Source organism: Loxodonta africana, chromosome 1, assembly GCF_030014295.1.
Source record: "Loxodonta africana isolate mLoxAfr1 chromosome 1, mLoxAfr1.hap2, whole genome shotgun sequence".
Classification (NCBI taxonomy): domain Eukaryota; kingdom Metazoa; phylum Chordata; class Mammalia; order Proboscidea; family Elephantidae; genus Loxodonta; species Loxodonta africana.
The window spans coordinates 137,288,048-137,314,560 of NC_087342.1; the positions used below are offsets into that span (position 1 = coordinate 137,288,048).

Below are 26,513 nucleotides of genomic sequence, written 5' to 3' on the forward strand. Positions count from 1 at the left end.
AGGAGATTAAATTAGATATTGCTTACAATGCAATTAGCATAATGCCTATTCATAATAAGCACTCAGTAAGTATTAGTTATTGTAGTTATCTGTATATAGTGGTATAAGGATGACAAGACTTTATCTTACGGACTTTGGACATATTATTAGGAGGGCCCAGTCCCTGGAGAAGGATATCATGGTTGGTAAAGTAGAGGATCAGTAAAAAAAAGAAGCCCCTCAACGAGATGGATTGGCACAGTGGCTGCAGCAACAGGCTTAAACTTAGCAAAAATTGTGAGGATGGCACAGGACCAGACAGTATTTTGTTCTTTTGAATGTTATGAGTCAGAACCAACTCAGTGGCACCTAACAACAACATGTATAGTGAAATGAAATAACATTATCCATTTTTAATACTGGAAACTTTGTGTCTTAGTTATCTAGCGCTGCTATAACAGAAATACCAGAAGTGGATGGCTTTAACAAAGAGAAATTTATTCTCTCACAGTCTGGTAGGCTACAAGTCCAAATTTAGGGTATCATCTCCAGAGGAGGGTTTTCTCTCTCTGTCGGCTCTGGAGGAAGGTGCTTGTGATCAATCTTATCCTGGTCAAGGAGCTTCTCAGGCACAGGGGCCCCAGGTCCAAAGGACACACCCTGCTCCCATTGCTGCTTTCTTGGTAGGTCCCCAACTCTCTGCTCCCTTCCCTTTGTAAGATATAAGGTGGTGCAGGCCACACCCCAGGGAAACTTCCTTTACATTGGATTAGGGATGTGATCCGAGCAAGACTGTTAGATCCCACCCGAATCCTCTTTAACATAGTCTAGTCTTGCCTCATTAACCACAAAACGTAGAAAAATTATATCAATCACAAAATGGAGAACAGCCACACAATACTGGGAATCATGACCTAACCAAGTTGCCCCATATTTTAGGGGGGCACAGTTCGACCCATGACACTTTGCTTCCAGGATTGTTAACAGGGTATGTATCAAAATAGCCTAGAGCAGTGGTTCTCAAACTTTAGTGTACATCAGAATCGCCTAAAAGGTTAGATTAAAAAGATTGCTGGATTCCATTCTCAGAGTTTCTGATGTAGGAGGTCTGGAGTGGCACTAAGGAACCCTGGAAGCGCAGTGGTTAAAGCACTTGGCTGCTAACCAACTAACTAAAAGATGGGTGGTTTGAATCTGCCAGCTGCTGTGTGGAAGAAAGATGTGGCACTCTGCAGAAGAAAGATGTTACAGTCTGCATCCATGAAGATTACATCCGTGGAAAACCGTGTGGGGCAGTTCTTGTCTGTCCTTTAGTGTCACTAGGAGTTGGAATCCACTAGACGGCAACGGATTTTTTTGGAGTGGCACTTGAGAATTTTTATTTTAAAAATGTTCGCAGGTGATGTTGATGCTGCTGGTCTACAGACCACACTTCGAGAACTGTTGGCCTAGTACACTTTTTCAAAGTAACACATGCCTGGACTTTATCACCGCACTTATAGTTTTTTTTTTTTTTTTTATAGTTAGGTTTCTGGTAACGGACTTGAGCCACAAAGAGTGACTAGACCTAATTTTTCTCAGCAGACCTGTAGTTTATGATAATTTATGGAGTTTCTAATTAAAGATATCTGTGTTATGAGCTTCCTAACTGAAGATATCTGTGTTTCTAATTGAGAGGGAATTAATAATAGTTACTGAATTCTCACCTGTTTCTGGGCTAGGCAACTTGTATGTGATTTCTCTCTCTTCCTTTCTTCTATTTTCAATGACATCTTTCTTAATGCATGGAAAATAACCCCATGATTACAGGGAAAGTTACCTGGCCGAAAAGAAACAACTGGTCTGTTTGATTCCTAAATTGTCTTTCCATAGTACTGCTTTGTTTTCTATGGGAAAGGGCCCACCAAATGCAGAAGTAATTATATTCTCTTACTGAGGGTAGTGAAAGAGTATGATAACGCCACTATCTTGATTTCCTGTAGTTTTGTTCCTATTTTCAGTTGCTTGTCTTAGATTTTGATCACATTTTTTAATCTCTTTATGGGCCTGGTTATTTTTTATTGGTAGAAATTCATATGAGAAGTTAGAGATAATATGAGATTTATGAACATACCATCTTCCTCTAGGAGACTATAGGAAACCCTGGTAGCATAGTGATTAAGAGCTATGGCAGCCAACCAAAAGGTCAGCAGTTCGAATCTACCAGGTTCTCCTCGGAAACCATATGGGGCAGTTCTACCTCTGTCCTGTAGGGTCACTGTGAGTCAGAATCGACTCGACAGCAGTGGGTTTGGTTTTTGTTTGTTTGTTTGTTTACGGGGCTGTAAGTTTACTTCTGGCCTAGGAGCACTACTAAGCCCAGATCACTTTAATCCAGTGGTTCACAAAACCAGCATTACCTGATCAACATCACCTGGTTACTTGTTAGAAATACACTTTCTCAGGCCTGCACCAGACCTGCTGAATCAGAAGAAACTCTTACGGGGGGAGCACAGCAGTTTGATCCAGGTAGTTCTACTAACCAGAAGGTTCACAGTTCCACCAGCCACTCCTCGGAAATCCTAATGGGGTTGTTTCTACTCTATAGGGCCTCTGTGAGTCGGAATCAATTAAACCGCAACAGATTCAACAAGTTTGCCTTTAATCTGACTGGAGGTTGAGGTGATTGGAAGCTGGATTTCAGCTATGTGAAATAATTCACCCTTATTTGCAGCCTATAATTCTGATCCAAATTTTGGGGTGTTTTTATTCGAACTTCCTTACTTGGTGGATCTTGAATTCCACTTTTTGTCTCCCTAGCCCTGTGAGTCTGTTGGAAGTTCAGTTAAGCCTCTCAGCTGCATATTCTGAAATCAACAGGGGCCTGTGGGTAAAAACAACCACAGATCTGGGTTTAGCTCTCTTAGTTTCTTGCCCCATAATTTTTTTCTGCCATTTTAGCGCTCAGATACCTCAAACAGATTTTTAAATATATATATATATATATATTGTTCAGCATTTTTAGTTGTTTTCAGGGGGTGGAGGGACATTTGGTTTGCATTACCTAATCCACCATAAGAAGAGCAGGGGTCTGAAGTACATGGATGTCAACTCAGAAAAGATTAGGAAGTAAAGAAAGATTTCAAGGAGGAGGAAGTGATGAGTTTCTGTAGAGATAATTGGAGGAAAAATCAAGTTACTCTGTTTTTATGGCTATATTTGTTATGAAAAGAAAATAAAACCTTAAGCTGTTTTAGAAATAAAAATATAGTAATTTTTTTAAATGTTGTTTTGGTGAAGTAATTGCTAAGAATCAAACACAAGGTCTTAAATAGAGCCTGAAAACTAAACCTAAAACCTCTTGCTGTCTAGTGGATTCCAACTCATAGCGAACCTATAGGGCAGAGTAGAATTGCCCCATAGGGTTTCCAAGGCTGTAAATCTTTATGGAAGCCAACTGCCGTGTCTCTCTCCTGCAGAGCAGCTGGTGGGTTGATCTTTCATTTAGCAAAACAAAACAAAATAAACTCAATGCTGTCGATTTGATTCTGGCTCATAGTGACGCTGCAGGACAGAGTAGAACTGTCCCATACGGCTTTTAAGGAGTGACTGGTGGATTCAAACTGCCGACCTTTTGGTTAGCAAACAAGCTTTTAAAAAACCATTACGTCACCAGGCTTCCTTCAGTTAGCAGCCAAGCACTTTAGCCACTGTGCCACCAGGGTTCTTGAGAGTCTGAAAGCAGTTTCAAAGTCTTGTGCAGTGAATGGCAGGTTTCTTTGTTGAGAAGAGCTAACCAAGAGGGGCCATTCTATTGTCTTATGGTGATGCCCCTAACATTGGATTGTCATTAATATGTTTATGCTACCAATTGCACCTATGAAGGCATGAAGACATCTTTCTCTACATAGACACTTTATTGCTGAGGCAGAAGCCCTTGTGGAAAAATACAAGTTGTGATGACAGCTGATTGTCATAATTAATAGTACTGTCCCACATATAGCAGCAAAGCCGTTAAGCAGAGAAAACTGCTTATTTTTCATACGCTGGAGAGAGGGTTATCATATGATTCTCTACCCCCATACCCTCTATTTTTTTCTTTTATTTTCTTAAATATCTGTAGAGATACTTAAAAAAAAAATACAGTAAACACCCACATTCCCACATATTTGCATTGTCTTTAGATAAGAAAGTATTAACCGTTCAATTACTCCATATTACTGCCATCCCCTCTTCCCCATCCCCAATAGCTAGTACATTTTTACAGCTTTTTTTCATTTTTATGAATGGATTTTCAAATAGTTGTTAATAAGTTATATTCTGGTGTTTACTGACTTTAACATTTGTGATCTTTTCACAGTTAAATCGTCGATCTGAAATTGTTGCTACTAGTTCTGGTGATTTCATCTTGAAGACATATGTAAGACGAAACAAGACTGAAAGTTTCAAAACTTTGAAAGGCAACTCAGTTGGACTTAACATGCTGAGCAACAATAAGAAATTGAGGTATGGACACTACCCACACATTCCTACAGAAAAGATGGAGAACAGGCCCAACCTGTACCTTTTCTGTTGAATTTGTCAGTAGGCCTAGGAGGTAGGGTGGTCCCCACGTACGGATTCTTTGCTTTGAATCTTGGGAGTAGGGATGATTGCAGTGATTTCTTGGTTCTGAATAAAAAGTAATGCGAGACACATTTCAGGAGGCTGGGATTTCATAAGATGAGCTTGCTTTCATGCAGCTAGTAAAATCTCAGTCATAATAGTAGAAGGCACTATAGGATGGGGGTTGTTGTGTCTCCTGTAGGGGATGCTTACCAAGATTATCTCAACAGGGGACCTTTTCGTTGTTGTTAAGATTTCTTCTTCTTCTCTTCCAAACATAACCTACCTCTCCTAGTGGTTGTCATAGTGAACCACTGTAACTGATCAGATCGTGTTGTTATATCTTCCAGAAATAGGGTTTAAAAGCACTGTTTTATTTCTGCCCTGTCAATTTATAGATAGAGAACTGAGATTCATAAAGGTTAAGTAATTTTCATATCAAAGGCAGAATCAGAAGTATAATTTAGGACTCCTGATTTCTATTCTAATGTTCTACTCTATCTTCTTTCTTGAAATGGAACGGTAATATCTCAAAAAGAAATTCAGGAAGTAGGAAAATTCATAATGGGCAATTTGGTTTCTTTATAAATAAATCTTTCTTTTTAATGGTGAAGACTTTTTTGAGCTCAGAATTTAAATGATTTATTTTGCATATATGTATGTAATTTTTCCCTATTTAGTTATTTTTCGTTTCTTAAATCTGCAGTGAAAATACACAAAATGCATCATTATGTTCTGGAACTGTAGTTCACGGTAGACGTTTTCATCATGCAAATGCACAGATAACGGTAGTAAAAACAGCAGCCCAAAGGTAAGGGTTCTAATTGTTACCTTTGTTTAGTGTATACGTATCATCCTTTTTCATAGAAAGTGTTCACTTTTTTTTCTAACCCATTTTTTCTATTGTGAACTTCACTATGTTCCCATTATCTGTAAAGAGATACATCTATGAAATAAGTCATGTCCTAGAATTTTGGTAAATTTCATATTTGCTTTTTAATAAATTACATTCTGTAAGGGAGAGTTTTGTAGTAAGAGCCCATTCTATTGCATTATATTCCAGTAGATCTAAAAAGATATTTAAATGAAGCTGATTTCACAACATTGACAGAGATATCTTCCTTTTCATACAAGGTTTATAGGATTTTGTAATTCAAAATAAATCACATTTTTACTTTTAAATGTTTGAGAAAAATCTATTGCACAGTAATTTTTATGGATTTGAGTATTCTCATTGATCTTGAACGTACTACTTGAACCTTAAAATAATGAAAGTAATATTTGGGGAAAACTTGGTATTTTAAATACTATGAGGCTTTTCAGAACGTTTTTTGAAATGTTGCATCCTTTTTCAGTTAGCTTAGAAGTCCTTAGTTTCCAACAATTAAATAATCTATTTATTATGTTATAAATAGTTTAGGTGATTTTTTTTTGATAACTAATAAAACTTAGAGATTTAGTATATGTTTCAGGTGCTGTTCTTCAGTTTTTGAAAATGTCAAACTAGGCTGTTAACTCATTTAGAAAATGTGTCCTGACTTTTAAAAACCCTTGCTATATTTGCTGTTAAGTTATAGACTATTAACATAAAAACCTGAAATCTTTCTCAGACTTCAGGCTGATAAACCCATCTTTTGCTTATTATGTTATTTTATCATAGTTTTCACATAATTAAGAGAATCAACTAAAAACACAAATGTTAGTGCACATACTAAAAAAAAAATGGCTTGCCCTGCTGTCAAAGTACACAGATCAGTCTTTCTGGCCTGCATGTGACACAAACATGAGAATAAATAATAAAAGAAGGTAATTAGGGGGAGGGTAGAAGGAGAAACATACACTTCTCCTCACATACTGATCGCACTGATAAAGTCCATCTATGATAAAGATGTCTTCATATACTGAAAATATGGTTTTAAGGTGAAATACTACTTAAAAATTTACAACCAAGTTAAGTGATATATTTTACAACCAAAATTATTATTTTTGATGTTTTCTCTTAGTTTGGAATTATTTGCACTGTGACCTATTGCCTCCATCCTTCCTTTCCTCATTGGTAAGATTAAACTGATTATAGTGTGGAAATTGGTAAGTGCACTTATCGTGCACTATAATAGGTCTCTGCATCTGTCATACCTTGCATGTGTATCATCACTCATCTGCATAAAAGATTAGATTCAGTTAATAGGGAGTAATATTTACTAGTAAAAGTTTCAAAAAAAAAAACACGAGTTAATTTGTATTAAAAAAAAAAGATCCTGAATGAAAATACAAGAACAGCTCCATAGGAGCAGTAAAACCGTAAAGAGTCAAGTCAGCAAGGCAGATTCTACTTATTGTTTGTCTTTTATTTATTTATTCTGTATAAGAATATACATTTCTTGCTCCTACAGCAGTATAACTGTCACTAAAAAGATTTAGAAGTTGAAAGAAGTTATTGAGAGGCTTTCCATTTTCTTCCTCCAAAAATGTTGTCATTTTATGCTACATACCAGGTATAGGTGAGGTGCAGAATATTCAAAGGTGAATGTAACAAAGTCCTTGCCTTTGGAGCTCAGGTTTGATTAGCGTAGAGGACAGAAAAGACAAGTAAACAAATGATTACGTGGTAAGTGCAATAGTAGAGATATACAAAGTATATGTAGTAATATCACAGAAAAGGGAGCAAGGAAGAACTCAAAGGAATTAGAAGAGAACAGGCCACCCCTGCAGTAGGAAACATCTTCAAAGGCACAAAGAAAGCCTTCATCAAAAATGGTTGCTACCAAGTAGTCTGTTTTAATTAGTGTAGTGTTGGCACGATTGTCAGATGTCAGGTGAAAATGAATACACTGGTTTTTACAGCTTCTCCTTATTTTTTTTTCCAACTCTTAATTTGAAATTCAAGGAAGTAACACCAGTTGGTAATTCATACACTCAGCCTATGCTTTTTTAGGATGAGTGCTGTAACTTGGTTTTTAAGTAAATTAGACCTTCTTCCTGAGTAATTTGTAATTCTTTAGTAAAATATGGGAACAAGTGCTTCACACCTGTTTATCTAATAGGAATGAGTGAAGATTGCTTAAATATCATATCAGTTAGCTGCTGAGATTTGAGAGATAATTTAATTCATATTTAAAACGTAAGCTGTTTATATACCGTGTAGTGATGGAAAAATAGCCTTAGTATGGAAAAATAAAAGGCAGAAATTTAAAAATCTGTACAACTCTATGTATATCTCTACACCCATTTTGATCAGATGTGTTAAAACAGCATATTTTATCAATTTATGTTTTATTTATATTTCTTTCACATACTTTTTTTTTTTGGCTTGGCTTTTTATTAAGAATGGGGAAAAGACTGTAAGGGATCGTAGGGTAAAATTAAAGTGTACAAAAGCATATATAGCCCATAAAGGGGAAAATGGACCCAGGAATAAAATTTAATTAATGAAAATTACAGTTTTGAAAAATATTTTTAAGTCTTAAAACAGGTCCCATATATAAGAATCAGCTCATTCTTCCTCACCACTGTTCTCCCTCCTTCCTTCTTTTTTAACTTGCAAGAGTACTAGTACAACTGTAATTCAAAGTAATTTTTATTTTCCGCTTTGTATGAAATAGCCCAGTAAGAATGTAAGTTGACGTTTTAACAGAGTCCTACGTTACTCATAATGGCTTCTTCCTCATTTTTTTAATAAGGTTTTTTTTTTTTAAAGTTTAGTATGTAAGGTCCTCTAGGGCAAGACTTGATAAATAAATACGTGTTGAGGATTTTTGTATAAGTACTATGACTTAAAAGTTGGATACCATGTTAGGATAAATGTATTTTTCTCAAAGATAAGAAAAATGAGCATGAGTGTGTGTGTGTGTGTTTGCTTATTTTTCTTCGTGACTGTCTTGATTTTTTGGGAAGAACCAAACTTGTTTCTTTTACCTTTTCTATGTCCTCTACCTCTTCCCTTTCCTCTATACAGGTGAGTTTAAAAAACAACAAACTCTAGTGTTTTAAACTCTTTTCACTCCCTTGGGCACAGGAACATAGAGTTAAGAATGGCTAGATTAAATACCTAACTTTCGATTTTCATTGTATTTTCCTGGAAATATAGCTTCATAAGAATATATATATAGGGTAAGATAGAGTATATTTAAACTTTTATCTTTATGTTTTGTTTCACTTTAATAGAGATGTGGCAATACTCTCATTTTTCTGTCACTTATATAACGTAACTCTGTACAGACTATTTGCATTTATTTGGAATAGCAAAGGTAAATTTCAAATTAATGAAAATTGTTTATTTTTTTAATGTGTTTCTTTTGAATGTTATTCATATAAAAGTTACATATTTTTTCTTAGCTTACCAGGATTTTTTTTTTTTTTCACTAGTGTACGCCACATCATAGGAATACAAGAATTAATATGGGAACTCAGGGATTTTGTCAATCGTGCTTTGTTTATAGTTAATTCTGAATATTGTTTTTAATAGAGGAATAATTATGGAGTCTGAATCTTGTTTTCTGAATCGAGGGGTTATATAATTTTTTTCTTGAGTAATTGATGCTAATAGCCTTTTAGCTTTTCATGAACTGTGGAGAAGGGTGGAACTTTTATAATTTGGACTTGTGATAAAAGGCCGTAATTTCAAACTTTAGGCCTTTTATTATGTCCCAAACTGTTTGTTTAATCTAAGACTTTTGTACAAAATTTTCAGCCTTAAAATTTTTTTTTCCTTACTCAAAAGCAAATAGTCATACCTGATATTAGGATTGGAAACACTAAAAATTTAATGTTTTTTAGTTAAAATTTAGTAACCACTAAAAATTTAAAATGTTTTATAGTTAAATGAAGCCTTCCAGGAATCTTTCATATTTTTATACATATTTCTTCTTCCTGTTAAATGTATTAAGAGGAAGACTATTTAAATATAAACTTTTTTGTATTGACAGAAATTGAAAAACAGTGTATATATATTAGACAAGATTCAAAATGTTGTATATAACATGTATATAATGTATTTGGAAACCCTGGTGGCGTAGGGGCTAAGTGCTACAGCTGCTAACTAAAAGGTCAGCAGTTTGAATCTACCAGGCACTCCTTGGAAATTATGGGGCAGTCCTACCCTGTCCTAAGGATCACTATGAGTCGGAATTGACTCGACAGCAATGGTTTTGGTTTTTTGGTTTATAATGTCTTTAAAACAAGTTGATCATATTATAGTTTTACCTTATTGACTGCTGTTACTAAAGCTACAATGATATAGCAACAATGAGGTCTCGCCTCTTACTTTTCTTTTCTTTTTCATGTTTTAAGCAATCTGGACCGAAAAGAAAGGTAAGCTTAATATCGATGAAATTAGAGCATGGATATAGCAGTAAAATATCAAATTCTTGGTTATTTATATACTTTGAAAAATACCTATTGAATTAGCGTTCATCATTAAAGCTTATTCGTTATCTTTTAAAAGGAAACATTAATATAATAGCATGATCTTTGGATTATGTGGTAGTGTTTCAGCATAATTCTCAATATACATTTTCTGTGAATGGTTATCTATTTATGCTGATATGATTACTTTTCTTTAAAAATAGAATGTTTCAGTGTCTTAGTATGATTGCTCTCAGTTACATTATCAAATCTTTCTTGATATATTTCAGTGATGATAATACTTCTGTTTTTACACCTCAGTAGCTTGGAGTTAAATACATCAAATGTATTCATTCCTATTCTGAAACAAAAGTTTGTAGTAGAATTTTATGATCGACCTTTCTCTTTTCTTACTATTTCTTCCTTTTGTCCTAACACTGCAGGCACATAGTCCTTTAGGAAAAATGTTAAATAATATAAATGATACGGAAAAGGTTTTTAAGAACACATCGCTTTGAATAGTGAAATGATGTGATTGCTATAAAGCAGGAGCCCATAAGAATAGCTTCTCTAAACCCACTGATATGCATACAGAATGTTTTTAGCCGGTGTATATGTCCTTTTGGCTAGTTTCATTAAGAGCCCTTGCAGTACTTTTATGTGATTGGTGAATGTCAAAAGAAAGGACATTGTATAATTTTTTCAAATTCAATAATTTTAACTGTAATTTTGTTTAAAGATGTAGAGATAAAGAGGATAATGTGCAATATTTTATTAAGTGCATTTATTCCATCTTTATAAACACCAAGTTTCTAAAATATAAATTTAAAGATGATCCTTCCAACAAAAGATTTACACATATTTTATAATTATGAAATACTTGATAGTTGCAGCCGAGTCAACTCTGACTCAGGTGACCTCATATACAACAGAATGAAATGCTACTCAGTCCTGAGTCACCCTCACCACTACCAGGATGTTCAAGTCTATTGTTATAGCTCTTGTGCCAGTTCATCTCACTGAGGGCTTCCCTCACCCTCTATTTCATCAAACATGATGTCCTCGTCTAGCATTTAATCCGTTCTGATGTGTCCAAAGCAAACGAGTGGCACTCAACTCGCTTGCTTTGGATAGTGTTCTATTGTGATGCATAAAGTTTTCATTGGCTAATTTTCAAGAGTAGATCACTGGGCCTTTCTTTCTAGTCTGTTTTAGCTTGAAAGTTCCTCTGAAACCTGTCTACCGTGGGTGACCCCTCTGGTATTTGAAATACCAGTGGCATAGCTTCTAGCATCATAGCAACACACAAACCACCACAATACCACAAGCCTTACATGTTTTAAATGAATGGATTGTGCAGACGTTTTACAGCCTACTTTGTGGGAGTGAAAAAGTACTTTCCCTTTTTGTTATCTTTATCTCTTACTAAATCATTATTTTTCGTATGACACAGTCATTTTATATCTTTAATTTTTAACTCATGTGGTTTCCTTTTTTAGTAAGAACATTAATATTTTTTAATAAAACTTAGAAAATACATACTAAATAACTCTATAATTATATATATGAAACAGTTTTGTTTTATCTAAGAAATTGTTTCCAGTATACTATAGTAGATAAAATGTAGGTACTGTTATGTTATCATAATAATAGAAAGATGTTAGATTATTAACTTTTTCACAGTAGCCTTGGAGGATTTGTGCTGATTTTTCCGCTATTTTGGCTCCTTAAGCGCATTTCAGTAGATAAATTTATTCCTTGATATATTTAACAATGCCTGTATGTGCCAGGTACTCTATTAGGAGCAGACAGAAATTCCTTTTGGAGCTTACATTCTTGTTGGAATAATACTGGAATAGGAGTCATAAGAGAGAATTGAGTGAGTAGCATATAACCAGTGGGCACATTACTTGCTATAACATGGGGATAGTAATATTTGCCCAATTTTAAAGGAGGTTTTTGAGGAACAAATGAGATGACTATTTAACACTGTTTTTTTTTTTTTTTTTTAGATGTTATAATTTAAGCTTCCTAAAATAATAACAATCCATATCGAAATTCTTTCAATTATTTTACTAAGTCTACCTGCAGGGATTCTAAAGCTCTTAAAAATTGAAGATGAAGCAACAGCTTTTTATAAAAAGACCTTATGAGGAAAGCTCATGAGTACTTTATTTGGCAGCTTATTTACTTTAAGGCTAAACTTAGCCCATTAATCCTTTGAATCCTTACGTGAAATTATTTTGTGTTAATTAGAGACAAACTGAGAAGAACTTTGGTGTTAACAGTAGTTTTTACTTTGTGATTTTTTTTTTTTCTCCACGTAAGCCCTTTTTCTCCCTTCTTGGGGCACTGGTGGCACAGTGGTTAAGAGCTCGGCTGCTAGCCAAAAGGTCCGCAGCTCGATTCCACCAGCCACTCCTTGCAAAGTCTATGGGGCAGCTCTACTATGTCGTATAGGGTCGCTGTGAGTCGGAATTGACTTGATGGCAATGGGTTTCAACAGTAAACTGCCTCTTTTTTTATGATCTTTGAAGAGTAATGGAGGATCTTTTATCTTTTTCCCTTAACACATGAGAGACTGTAAATCTTTGAACTAAATGATTTATTTATAGGAGATTGGTTTATCTAATAAGTAAAATGTACTTGTGGAAGGTTAATCTTTTCTAGTTTTTTTTTTTTTTTTCCTAATTGTAATGTATACTGAGCACAATGAGGTGTGTTTTTAACTTAATACCCTCCTGAAATAAATAGTAAGATTTGGAGCTTGAAAACTTAAAAAAAAAAAATACTGTTAATTCTCTTTATCATGGGATGACTTATGACAACTTGAATGACTCAAGTGCCTTTCTGACTTTATGGAGAAATTCAGTTGTGAATACAGTGTGTGTGTTAGCACAAGCAATCTAGAATATATAATTTGGTATTATAACAGTTGTTTTACCTCCTGAATAAAAAATCTGTTGACCTATTATAATCCTGAACGGTGATTTTTGAATTAAAAACGATTTTGAATACTTTTTTATTGTAAAAAGGGTACATTATAAATAATTTTGAGAGGTACAAAGTTGAAAAGAATATAGTAAAGTAACATACCTAAAAGGTGTATTTGGAAAAAAACCCAAAAATACCAAACCTGTTGCTGTCGAGTGAAATTCCAATTCACAGCACAGTGGTTAAGAGCTCGGCTGCCAACCAAAAGAGCTCCTTGGAAGTCCTATGGGGCAGTTCTACTCTGTCCTCTACCAAGTCAATTCTGACTCGTGGGGATTCTGTCCTGTATGGTCACTATAAAGCTCTTACAATAGAAAATTATTAGGATTTTAATGTATTTCTTGCCAGTCTTTTTTTTTTTTTTTTCTCCTATGCACTTTTTAATATATTTAGGCATTAGGTCATAATGGAAATATAGTTATATATTCTGAATTTTGACCTAACAGTATGTGCTAAGCTTTTTTTTATGTCATTGGCTTCTATTGGCTACGTAATAGCTTGTTATGAAACTGTATGAGTTTTGGTTTTTTTTTTTTTTTTTACTATTAGCCTGTTTCTGTCTTCCCCCACTCCCAGTATTTTATATAACACTTAGATGAATAACTTGGTATATAAATCTCTAACTGCACCTCTTAGGATAAATCTCGAGAAAGGACTTCTTTGGGCTGGATTACAAATGTTTTTAATGCTCTTGATAAATATTCCCAAATTGTTTTGAGAGGGATGGTACCAATTGATAATAATACTGTCAATTGCTGTCTCAAGATATTTGAAAATAAAATTATATTCAGATGATACTTTTTTTTTTAATTATGGGGATTATCTGAAACCTTAGCAATAATAGAAGTTGAGTGAGATGGTAGGCTACCAGATTGAGAGTATTAATAATTAATGCTTTTCTTCATTTCAGCTCTAACCAGTTGGAGCATATATTAGAAAGACCAAAATCGCATTCACAATAGCAACTAAATTTAAATACCTTGTAATAAAATTAATAGTGTTAATAAATTATCTAAAGAACCTAATTGGATGCATATATTACATTCCTCGTTGATAAAAAGCCTTCATGTTGTTTGATGCCAGTGCTTCTTTAAAGTGGATTTAATGTGGTTCTAGCTAAATCTCAGTGACTTTGTTGTTCTGAGAATTTGACCAGTTGATTCTAAAGTTCATTTAGAAGGATAAATATTTGAGAAGAGCAGTAGACTTATTTTTAAAGAATGGTAATTAAGGGAAGAAAAGAATGACTCGTCTTGTACAGAATAAAGCACACTGTAAAGAAAATAGTAATTAAACATGGAAACTCTGGGAAAAAATTAAATAGGCAGTAAATAGATAAAAATATATTCAGTTTGCCCAGTCAGTAAGCAACGCTACAGTGCCTTTCAGATGCTTGAGTTAGGACATTTTACACCAGCTGACAGTATTTAAATTACTATATGATGGCTCTGCATGGTGGCTAGTGGTTCGCTTTCGACAGCGTTTTCATCTTTTTTCAACAGTGTTTGTGTAGTTGTTTGACCTGGTAAATACGCTTATAATTACATAATGCGTTTTAGGTTTATACTTTTATTCATTTTAAGTATTTATTTAATACCTACTATATTCTTTTTCTTTCTTTCTTTTTTTTTTTAAAGGCATAAGGATACTGTGATGAATAAGACAGACAAGATTCCTCTACTCCTTTAGCTGGGGCAGACTGATAGGGCAAAGACTAATAATGAACAAGTAAAATATGAAATAAGTATTTCTGTGTAGAGACATATAATTGGATGATGTGATAGACAGTGGCAAGTTTTGTCTTTTTTTTTTTAGGTTGCATGTTCATAAAAACTCTAAACTGCAAAGCTAACCATTTAACCATAGACTAAATAAGGAGTGAGCCATATCAAATGCCAAGATCATCAGGATGGCTTTTCCAGATAGGGAAAAGGTGAAACTAACTTACTAATACAAGAATGAATGATTTTGGCATGTTCAAAGAACAGAAGGAAGGGCCACTATGGCCAGAGCACAGGGGGCAAAGAGGAGAATGTTGTGACGTGGATTTGGAGAGGTCATCCACAACTAGGTCATAAAATAATTTGTAGAATAATAAGAGGTAGGATTTTATATTAGTGCAATAGAAACTTTGGGGTATTTTAGTCAGGGAAGTTTTGGTACCTGATAAATAGTTGAGGTTTTCGAAAATAGTATCTTGTACATGATTTATAATTTGGCACAGTTAAATACAATGGCATTCTATTAAGACTGAGCATGTCCCACTTTCTAAACAGACATGATACTGCAAAAGAACATTAATAGTAGTCTGTATCTAAGTATCCCAGCAAAATCTAGGAGCTGGGGAGGTAGAAAGGAGAGGTAAAAGCAATCTTAAAGGCCTTTTTTGGCAAGGAGGAAGATGATGGGAGGGCGAGTGGGGAGAATAGGGAAGACTAGGAGGGTCACTATGAGTTGGAATTGACTTGATGGCAATCGGCATGACAATGGATAGGATGGGGAAGTAAAAAATATTTTGAATTTCTCATCCGTTATGGTGTGTGCAGTAGAACATCTTGTTACTATCTTGATAACATGTTAACACAACATGGCCAATGGGTTGGTAATATGGGTTGAGAGTGGGAAGGTAATTATTTGTTAAATTAACTAGATGAAAAATAATAAGTTGTGCAAACCAGTAAAATTAGGGGAAAAGAGGAAACTATAAAATAATAACAAAAATATAAAAATAGTAAAGTAAGGTGAAAGAAAAAATGGTCTGTCAGCTCTTGTCATAGTTATCATCAGACTGAATACATCTAGTAAAAGGTAAACTGTCAAGTTTAATTAAATATAGTATATTGTATTGTTGGAGCCCTGGTGGCACAGTGGTTAAAATGCTCGGCTGCAAACCAAAAGATCAGCGTTTCAAACCCACCAGCTGCTCTGCAGGAGAAAAATGTGGCAGTCTGCTTCCATAGATTTACAGCTTTGGAAACCCTATGGGGTAGTTCTCCTCTGTCCTACAGGGTTGCTATGAGTCAGAATCAACTCGACAGCAGAGGGTTATACTGTATTGAGACATAAAAAATAACAGTTTGAAAGTAAAGGGATGTACAGAGCCACAAGAGAAATGCCAACGAAAAGAAAGCATGTGTGGAATTTTAATAACAGCTGGAATTAAGGGTTATAAGCACTAAACAGGATAAAGGAACACAGTTTGTTGTGGGCACAGTCAATAAGAAAGAATATAGCAGCTAAATGTGAAAAGCTCCCTAAAATAGTTAAAAATGCAAGGAGATCTTGGTTAGAATACAATCGTGGAAGTTTGTGTGTGTGTGTGGTAGGAATATGTATAACAACACGTTTGCTGATTTAACACTTTTGAATATATAATTCAGTTATATTACTTATACAATTTGGGAGATTTTAATATGTGTCTTTCAAAATTAGACTGATTGGTCATATGACCTGGCAATCCCAATCTTAGATCTATACCCAAAAGAAGTGAAGGCAAGAACACAAACAGAAACCTGTACACCAGTGTTCATTGATTACAGCACTATTCGCAATAGCCAAGAGGTAGAAAGAACCTAAGTGTCCATCAGCAGATAAATGGGTAAACAAAGTGTATATACATACAGTAGAATATTAAACAGCCAGAAAGAGAAATGAAGCCCTCTTGTATGCCATGTATGGATGAACCTTGAAAACGTCATGCTGAGTGAAAGAACTCAGTCACAAAATGGCAAATACTGTATGATCTCACTTACATGAAATAGGCAAGTAGAAGCCAAAGCTTAGTGATTACCAAGGATGGGAGAGGCAGAAAGCGAGAGTTACAGTGTAAGGGGAACTGAGTTTATTTTACTGATGGTGGAATAATTTGGAAAACTCAGAACCCATTGACATCAGGTTGATTCTCATAGCAACCCTATAGGACAGAGTAGAACTGCCCCATAGGGTTTCCAAGGCTGTAAATCTTGTTTTTCTTTTTTTAAGAACAAAAGAAGTTTTATTTGGCATATATTCAAAAGGACAAAACTGGGAAGCAGACAAGCATACTGCCAGTGCTAATGTCTACCAAAATCCAAGGAATATTGTAGAACAGACAGGAAGGGGAAAATGGACACACGTGCTGCTACAGCCATGTCAGTCCGAGTCAGAGTAATATTGCAGAAGAGACAAAAGTGGGAAAACAGACGTTCCTGCTGCTAAAACCATGCCTGTCCAAGTCCTGGGATGAAAGTGAGAAAACGGACAAACATGCTGCCAGAGCCCTGTCTGTCTGAGTCCAAGGAAACATTATAGAATAGGCAAGAATGGGAAAATGGCCGTGCATGCTGCTAGAGCCGGGTCTCCCCCAGTCCAAGGAACATTACAGTCATCAGTATATATTAACATTACAAAGGGCAAAACTACTGAAAGCTTTAACTGTTCACAGATTGGCTGTTGTTGTTCTTGTTAGGTGCCCTTTAGTCAGTTCTGACTCATAGCGACCCTGTGCACAACAGAACAAAACACTTCCAGGTCCTGCGCCATCCTTACAATCTTTGTTAATGCCTGAGCCCGTTGTTGCAGCCACTGTGTCAGTCCATCTTGCTGAGGGCCTTCCTCTTTTCCACCGACCCTGTACAGTGTCATTCTCCAGGGACTGATCCCTCCTGACAACATGTCCAAAGTATGTAAGATGCAGTCTCGCCATCCTTGCTTCTAAGGAGCATTCTGGTTGTACTTCTTCCAAGATATTCGTTCTTTCTTTTGGTAGTCCATAGTATATTCTTCGCCAGCACCATAGTTCATAGGTGTCAAAACTTCTTCAGTCTTCCTTATTCATTGTCTAGCTTTCACATGCATATGATGCGATTGAAAATACCATGGCTTGGGTCAGGTGCACCTGAATCTTTAAGGTGACGTCTTTTCTTTGCAACACTTCAAAGGGGTCCTTTGTAGCAGATTTGCCCAATGCAATGCGTCTTTTGATTTCTTGACTGCTGCTTCCATGGCTGTTGGTTGTGGATCCAAGTAAAGTGAAATCCTTGACAGCTTCAGTCTTTCCTCCGTTTATCATGACATTGTTTATTGGTCCAGTTGTGAGGATTTTTGTTTTCTTTATGTTGAGGCATAATCCATACTGAAGGCTGTGATTTTTGATCTTCATCAACAAGTACTTCAAGTCTTCTCCATTTTCAGTAAGCAAGGTTGTGTCGTCTGCATAACACAGGTTGTTAATGAATCTTCCTCAAATCCTGATGCCCCGTTCTTCTTTATAGAGTCCGGTTTCTTGGATTATTTGCTCAGCATATAGATTGAATAGGTACGGTAAAAGGATACTACCCTGACTCACACCCTTCCTGACTTTAAACCACTCAGTATCCCCTTGTTCTGTCCAAACAACTGCCTCTTGATCTACATACAGGTTCCTCATGAGCACAATTAAGTGTTCTGGAATTCCCGTTCTTTGCAGTGTTATCCATAATTTCTTATGATCCACACAGTCGAATGCCTTTGCATAGTCAGTAAAACACACGTAAACATCCTTCCCATGTGTCTGTCAGTTTGCCGTACTGTGGAGGCTTGCGTGTTGCTGTGATGCTGGAAGCTGTGCCAGCAGTATTCAGATACCAGCAGGATCACCCATGACTGACAGGTTTCAGCTGAGCTTCTAGACTAAGACAGACTAGGAAGAAGGATCCAGCAGTCTACTTCTGGAAAGAATTAGCCAGTGAAAACTTTATGAATAGCAGATTGGCTAGAAATTGCTAAATTGCTAAGATTCTACATTTTGAATTGTCTTTCTTAACAATCACTGGTACGGGTTTCAGTCAGGAGGTTCTTGATTGGTCTCGCAAATCTTACTATTCACTAAAGGCTAATAAAAAAAGATAAGAGTGGAAAGCATATGGATCTTTTGTGTCATGATTTATTTATGTGAAAGATTCCCTAAAACATGTTTTCCCAGATTGTCTTAGTTATTGTCTTTATACCTCAGGGCCCAGTTGATGTGTCCTTGTGAGTCTACCTCCAGCTGGGTTACGTTCTAGAAAGAAATAATGGCCCTAGTATTACCTGCTAAATCATTCCCGCCTTTTGATCGGAGATTGGAGTTAACACATCGATGATCAATACTTGGACTTAGGCTCCTAGATAGCGGCCATGGCAGGCTCTTTAAACTCACAGTGCTGGCTTTCCACCAGATACCATCTGGTTCTTCATCACAAAGCTGTAACTCTTTACGCAAGTAGACTGCCATATCTTTCTTTGTAGAGTGGCTGGTCAATTCGAACCATTGACCTTTCAGTTAGCAGCCAAGCTCTTAACCACTGTGGCCACTAAAAAACTAGGGCTCCTTAAATTCAGAAAAGGTTAGTAATAATGGTTATACAGCATGAAGAATTAATCAGTATCACTGAATAACACATATAAAAGTTTTTGGATTGGCAAGTGTTTTGTGGCGTCTTTTTACCACAAAAAAATTAGACTGATAAGCCAAAAAATTAGTTTGGAATGATAGGTTTGAACTGTAAAATGAATACATTTGATTTATTTTATAGAAATGTATTTCTTTTTTAATCAGAGCAATGGAAAAACTATTTTTTAAAAGATATCATTAAACAAGGGAAAAAAATAAGGAATAAACCAGCAACCAGATCCTAGATGCCTAGGGTTGGGGCAGGGAAGAGGGAATGATGAGCATGGGGTATCTTGTAGTGCCAGAATGCATGCAGATACTCAAAAAACAAAAGGATGATGTCATGTCAAAGGACCCCAAGAACCAACTGAAAGCTCCCAGAGGCCAAAACAAGCAATTGGACCCAAAATATAAAATAGATACCTGTGAATTCATACCGATATAAACAAATGATTTTATAAATTATTTATTGAAGTATTTAAGCAGTCTTAAAATAAATCCTGCTTTTAATACAACGCCAGATTCCATTTGGTAATAAGATTTTATGAGCTACGTAAAATGAATTTGAGGAAAAGGAACAGCTCTTTCTTAAAGAAGAGTTCCAAATAATATATGTAGATACTTTCCTCTTCAAGAAATGTGAGCTGGACTTAGTGACTTGCTTCCAAAGAAAAAATAAGGGAAAATAGTAATTTTTGAGTGGACACTAACTTAATTAAATGATGAAGGTTAACATCACCAGTGGTAAGTTACGTTGATATCATATACCCTCTCCTTCCCATATTAAAACACTAAAAACTTGATGCTATCGAGTCATTTCCAACTCACAGCACCCTATAGGGCAGAGTAAACTGCCCTACAGGGTTTCCAGAGAACAGCTGGTATATTCAAACTGCTGACCTTTTGGTTTTGCAGCCCAGCTGTTAACCACTGCACCACTAGGGCTCCCCTCCCATATTACATGTTAAGAAAGGCGTTTCACTTCTGTGATATTCTTCCCCCACAACCTCATTCTAATCATGAGGAAAACATCAGGCAGACCCAGATTTAGGGATATACTACAAAATACCTGACCATTTCTCAAAAATGTTAAGGTCATGAAAAACAACTGAGAAAAAGTAGTAGACCACAAAAGACTAAGGAGGCATGACAGCTAAATGGGATGTATCCTGGATTGGATCCCAAACAAAAAGAGAGTATTATACTGGTGGAAATCCTAATACAGTCTGGAGTTAATAGTAGCCTGCCAGTGTTTATTTCTTCATTTTGACGTATGTATCATGTGAGGTGTTAACATTAGGAGAAACTTAAAAGATATAAGGGAACTTTGAATTATTTTTGCAGCTTTTCTGCTAATCTGAAATTATTCCAAAATACAGTTTATAAAAAAAAAAGACAAAAGGCTGGGGCCTATTTAATCTTTAAAGAACAGAGCATTCAAATGGTATTTGAACAATTCAGAACAGAGAAAAATAAAAGAGGTCTCCAATTCACTTTATGCAGCTTGTAAAATCTTTATTACCAAAATAGAAATCCAACGTCGTATCAAAAGTGGGGTCTATTTCAAGATTGCTGGAATGGCTTAAGACATGTCACCTTAATCATAGTTTATGATTCCTATATTAAACTTTTTGGTTTATGAGAACTAAAACTCTTAATATTATCAGCATACGTTTTCCTAAGTGCAAAGGACAGTGTTATTTCCTAGAGAATAATTCATAGGCCAGAGGTTATGAACAATCTAATGGAGGTAATATTTGAGTAGGGGGAACTTGGGAGGGAGGGCCTAGGAGTCTGAGGACCTGGGCTCCAAACTTAGTACTTGGTAAGTATGATCTCCAGTGAGCCATGTCATTTCTGGTCTTGACAAAACGACTGTGGCATTCAAATAAGGCAAACAGTGCAAAAAGTTCTAATATGGTATCTGACATAAACAGGCACTGAGCACATTTATTCATTTGTATATCCTTTAAAGAATAGGTTGAAGCCTGATAGTGAGGATTTTTAAATGTCAAGAAAAAGAATTATGGTTCAGTTGAAGTGGGGAACACCAGAGCTGTTATGAAAGGCTTTCCTAGATAGGACAGAACTCATGGGACACAATTCACAGAAACTACAGGGCAAATAGTGTCCCCTGGAGTTCAATCCTCAGGAGCTCTGCCAGTTTTTTTTTTTTTTTTTAAGGTGAAAATTGCCTGCCAGTTTTTTGTGTTTGTATTATTTTCTTTTTAAATAGAGTCTAAAAAAAACACACACACACAAACACAAACCTGTTGCCATCAAGTCAATTCTGACTCATCACTACCGTATAGGACAGAGTAGAACTTCCCTGCCCCCATAGTGTTTCTAAAGAGTGCCTGGTGGATTTGTGCTGCAGCTATACCATTTTTGAGCAGCCGTAGCTCTTAACCATTGTGCCACCAGAGATTTATTTTGTGTGAAATGGAAGAATTCTATCAGCAGAAAAATCAGGTAGGAGATGCTTAAAATGACTCTAGAAACAGTAGAGTGGTGGTGTGTATGGTGCTCTCGAGGAAACGATAGATAAAAGAAATGTAATGAAATATTAGATAACTGGAAATTTATTTCTTTTGGTTAGAAATGTTTCAATAGAATAACTTTAGTATTACCAGTTTTCTTGAAGTTATTGCAATGCCTATTCTTCTGCTTAAGACACTTACTTTTATCCTTTTTTCTGATAAAATGAGTAATCTCGTGGTAAAAGAATTTCAAAACATAGTATCCGGGAAGTTGAGAGTTGATAGTCTAATGCTTTTGACAACAACATTTACTCTATATGACGTGTGAAAGTATCTTAAGGTTTAGTTTCTTACGGTGTTTTTCTTTTTCAGTTGCTGTTTCTCTTCTGAAAGTTGGCGACTTTATTAATAAGGATGTTTTTGAGGGAAAAGATGGATTGTTTTTTCACATTTAAGAATTTCGTAGTTTTTATTAGTCTTCTTTCGAAGTGTAGTAGTAGGTTTACAGTCTTTTTGAAGGGCTTTAACCCAAATTTTTTCTGGCTCATTATTCCTGTCTCATTTTGGGTGACTGTTAGTAAATGAGTTGTTTGATAAAACATAAGATATTTGTTATTTTGCATGTGTTTCCCAGAACCATGATGGACAAGTACAAGTTACAAAATTGACAAATAAAGTTTAAAGCTCTACATAAAGTATTGATGGTGTGATCATGTACTTAAGTAGGGCTCTTCAGTATAGTTGGTTTAAAGATTTAGATTTAGTGATATTCAGTGGTCAAATAAATTATTGAGGAAATGTATTTCTGAACGTTAGGTTGTAAATTACATGTTTTTATATGTGGCGGTTTTATATTGGTAGACCTTAGGTATTCATAGGTATTAACATTTTCATAATAATCGACAATTGAGCCCCCCCCCGTTGTGAATTTGCTGACCCGAAGTATTATTAATCATTCCTATTTTAGAATACAGTGTGGTTGATGATATTTTAAGTATTTAGATGATTGTTATTTTTAGAAATACTTGTATTTTAAAAATTAAAGGCCCAAAGGACAAGGGGACCCCAAAGAGCTAAAGCAATCTTGAAGAATAAAGTAGAAAGACTCACATTTTTTTATTTCAAAACAGGCTATAAAGTTACAAGAATTAAAACAGCCTGGTACTGGCATAATAGACGTGTAGATCAGTGGAATAGACTAGAGAGTCCAGAAATAAATCCATACATCTACGGTCAGCTGATTTTTTTACAAGGGTGCTAAGTCCATTCAATAAGGAAGAAAGAATCTCTTCAACAAATGGTGAACGGAAAATTGGATTTCCACGTGCAGAAAAATGAGTCAGGATCCATACCTCACATTATACACAAAAATCATTTCAAAATGGATCAACGACCTAAATGTGAAAACTAAAACCATAAAATTCTTGGAAGAAAATGTAAGGGCAAGGCTGTGGGACCTAATTTTTAGTGGTGGACAATCAGATAGGACACAAAACCATGAGCAGGAAAAGACAAAATAGATAAAGGGGACTTCATAAAAATTAAATACTTTTATTCATCAAAGGACTATATCAGAAAGTGAAAAGATAACCTACAGATTGGTAGAAAATTTTCAGGAGCCACATATCTGGTAAGGGTCTGATACCCAAAATGTATAAAATTTTTCTGGAACTTAACAACAAAAAGATAAACAACTTAATCAAAACGTGGGCAAAGAACTTTAACAGACATTTCACCAAAGAGGATATTCACATTTGCCAACAAGCACATGAAAAGATGCTCAACATCATTAGCCATTGTTGTTGTGTGCTCTTATGTCAATTCCAAGTCATAGCGATTCTATATGACAGAGTAGAACTGCCCCATAGGGATTCCTAGGCTGTATTCTGTGGGGGCAGATTTCCAGGTGTCTTATCCTGCAGAGTCACTGGGTGGATTTGAGCCACCAAATCTTTCTGTTAGCCATCAGGGAGATACAAGTCAAAATCACAGTGAGATATCACCTCACCTCTGTCAGAACGGCAATGATAAAGAAAACAGTAGGTGTTGGCAAAGTTGTGGAGAAACTGGAACCCTCATCCATTGCTTGTGGGAATGTAAAATCGTACAGCTGCTGTGGAGAACAGTTTGGCAGTTCCTCAGAAAGCTGAACATAGAACTACCATATGGCCGACCAGTCCCAATCATAAATATATACCCAGATGAAGTGAAAGCAGGAACGCAGACTGAAACCTTGTACACCAATGTTCGTTGCGGCACTATTCACAATAGTCCAAAGGTAGAAAGAACCTAAATGTCCATCAACAGATAAATGGATAAACACAATGTGGTATATATACACAATGGAATATTACTCAGCCAGAAAGAGAGAGAAGTTCTCAGGCATGCCACAACACGAATGAACCTTGAAAACATAAAACTGAGTGAAATAAGTCAGTCACAAAATGACAGATACTGTATGATTTCACTTATATGAAATTAGCAAATATATATAAACTAAAGATTACTAGTACCAGGAGTGGGAAAGAGAAGAAAAAAGGGGAGTTTTTGCTTAGGACCATTGAGTTTATATTAATGGTGGTGGAATAATTTGGAAAAAGATGAGAATGATTTCACAACATGAAGAATGTAATCAGTGTCACTGAATTATACATGTAGGAATTGTTGAGGGAAAAAAAGTTAAAGCCCCTTATATATTAACTGTTGCAAATAAAATTCACAGAAATGGGCATCTGTAGTCATAAAGCAGCAAAAATAGCCTTGGGCCCTTCCCTATTTTATTTTTCCAAAGGATTTAACATTTCACTTTAAGGTTTTATTTCAGTAAGCATATATGAAGAAAAGGTGATTAGTCTGAGTTCAGTGAGATGGTTACTAAGAACCTGAGAACTACCTTATTACAAACATTTGGATATCTGTATAAGAGGAAGTAAAAGTTCTTTGACATATATGGTGACCTGGAAAAGGAAGAAGGCCCTGGTGGCCAGAAAAGAAACTGAAAATGGTGAGCATAGGAGCAATGCTGTGACTGATAGCTGCTGCAGTCTGTGTGGATTCAAAGGGAGGCAGGATTGGTAGAAGAATATCAGTCCCAGGAACCCTGTTTAGGCATATGAGATGGAGTTTTTTCTAAAACTTCTACACAAAACACAAGCCCACAGAAGTAAAAAATCACCCACCTGCAGGGAAAGAGGACAGCTGGCAAGGGGGGTTTCTCTGCTTCTGCTTCATTTGGGGTGGGGGTCGACGGGATGCCCACTAAAAAATTAAATCCTAGGCTTGAGCTTCATTCCAGTTTGGAGTTTGAAATTTTAGTATCTATATAGTAATGGGACCCGCAAGCCAAGAAATTAATATAAAAATTGATTTGAGATCACCTAACAAAATTTTAAAGAAAATATGGCTGTAAGATTCTTTTAATTCCCTTACAAACTAACACTAATCCTGAAATTTCTTATTCTTATATTAAAATATGCTTTAATTTCTGCAGTTTTTTCATTATGATAAAAACTTAAAAACAAAACTTGTTGTTAGGTGTCATTGAATGAGTTCTCACTCATAGTGACCCTATGTACAACAGAATGAAACACTGCCAAGTCCTGCACCATCCTTACATACCTCGTTATGCTTGAGCACATTGTTGCAGCCACAGTATCAATCTGTCTCCTTGAGTATTTTCTTTTTCACTGACTCTCTACCAAACATGATGTCTTTCTTCAGGGTCCCTCCTGATAACATGTCCAAAGTACGTGAGATGAAGACTAACCATCCTTGCTTCTAAGGAGCATTCTGGCTGTACTGATCTAAGACAGATTGGTTTATTTTTCTGGCCTGTTAAAATGCCTTGCTGTTGAGTCAATTCTGATGCGTAGCGAGCAACCTTTTAAGACAGAGTGGAACTGTCCCATAGGGTTTCCAGGGAGCTGCTGGTGGACTCAAACAGCCTACCTTTTAGTTAGTAGCCAAACTCTTAACCACCGCACCACCAGGGCTTCTGTTCTGTTAGTCCATGGTATATTCAGTATTCTTCACCAACACCGTAATTCAGTCTTTTCATTGTCCAGTTCTCACGTATGAGGCAATTGGAAATACCACAGTTTGGGTCAGGCACACCTTAATCCTCAAAGTGACACCTTTGCTTTTTAACACTTTAAAGAGGTCTTTAGCACAGATTTGCCCAGTGCAGTGTGCCCTTTGATTTCTTGACTGCTGCTTCCATGGACATTGGCTGTGGTTCCAAGTAGAAAGAAATCCTTCGCAGCTTCAGTCTTTTCTCTGTGTATCATGATGTTGCTTGTTGGTCCAGTTGTGAAGATTTTTGTTTCCTTTATGTTGAAGTGCAGTCCATACTGAATGCTGTGTAGTCTTTGATGTTCATCAGTAAGTGCTTCAAGTTATCTTCACTTTTCAGCAAGTAAGGTTGTGTCATTTCCATAATCCTAGTTGTTAATGAGTCTTCCGTCAATTCTGATGCCATACTTTTCTTCATATACCCCAGTTTCTCAGATTATTTGCTCAGCACACAGATTGATTAAGCCTGGTGAAAGGATACAATCCTAACGCACACCTTCCTTTCCTCATTTTAAGCTGCTCAGTGTCCCATTGTTCTGTTGGAAAACAAAATTTAGTTTGCCCTATTTAAATAGAGAAACATGTAGCAAATATTGAGTGCAGAGTAGCCATAATGTTTGGAAATGTAGGCAAATGTAATTTAAGCAATGCTTGGTTCAGCGCACTGTGTC

The 26,513-nt window shown here is 35.9% G+C and overlaps 1 protein-coding gene across 13 annotated transcripts in view; it reads left to right on the forward strand.

The window, feature by feature from the left end:
- The window catches only part of SENP6 (SUMO specific peptidase 6), a 121,159-nt gene that overhangs the window by 25,945 nt on the left and 68,701 nt on the right, over positions 1–26,513 (forward strand). For 10 of the 13 annotated variants that reach the window (XM_064288131.1, XM_064288181.1, XM_064288145.1 and 7 more), the window contains 3 exons: positions 4,319–4,464; positions 5,270–5,374; positions 9,853–9,873. In XM_064288131.1, coding sequence (XP_064144201.1) covers positions 4,319–4,464; positions 5,270–5,374; positions 9,853–9,873 — 272 coding nt within the window. Of the gene's footprint in view, positions 1–4,318; positions 4,465–5,269; positions 5,375–9,852; positions 9,874–14,558; positions 14,629–26,513 lie in introns of those variants that run through there. The other 3 variants (XM_064288115.1, XM_010586650.3, XM_064288185.1) reach the window with 2 other exon arrangements.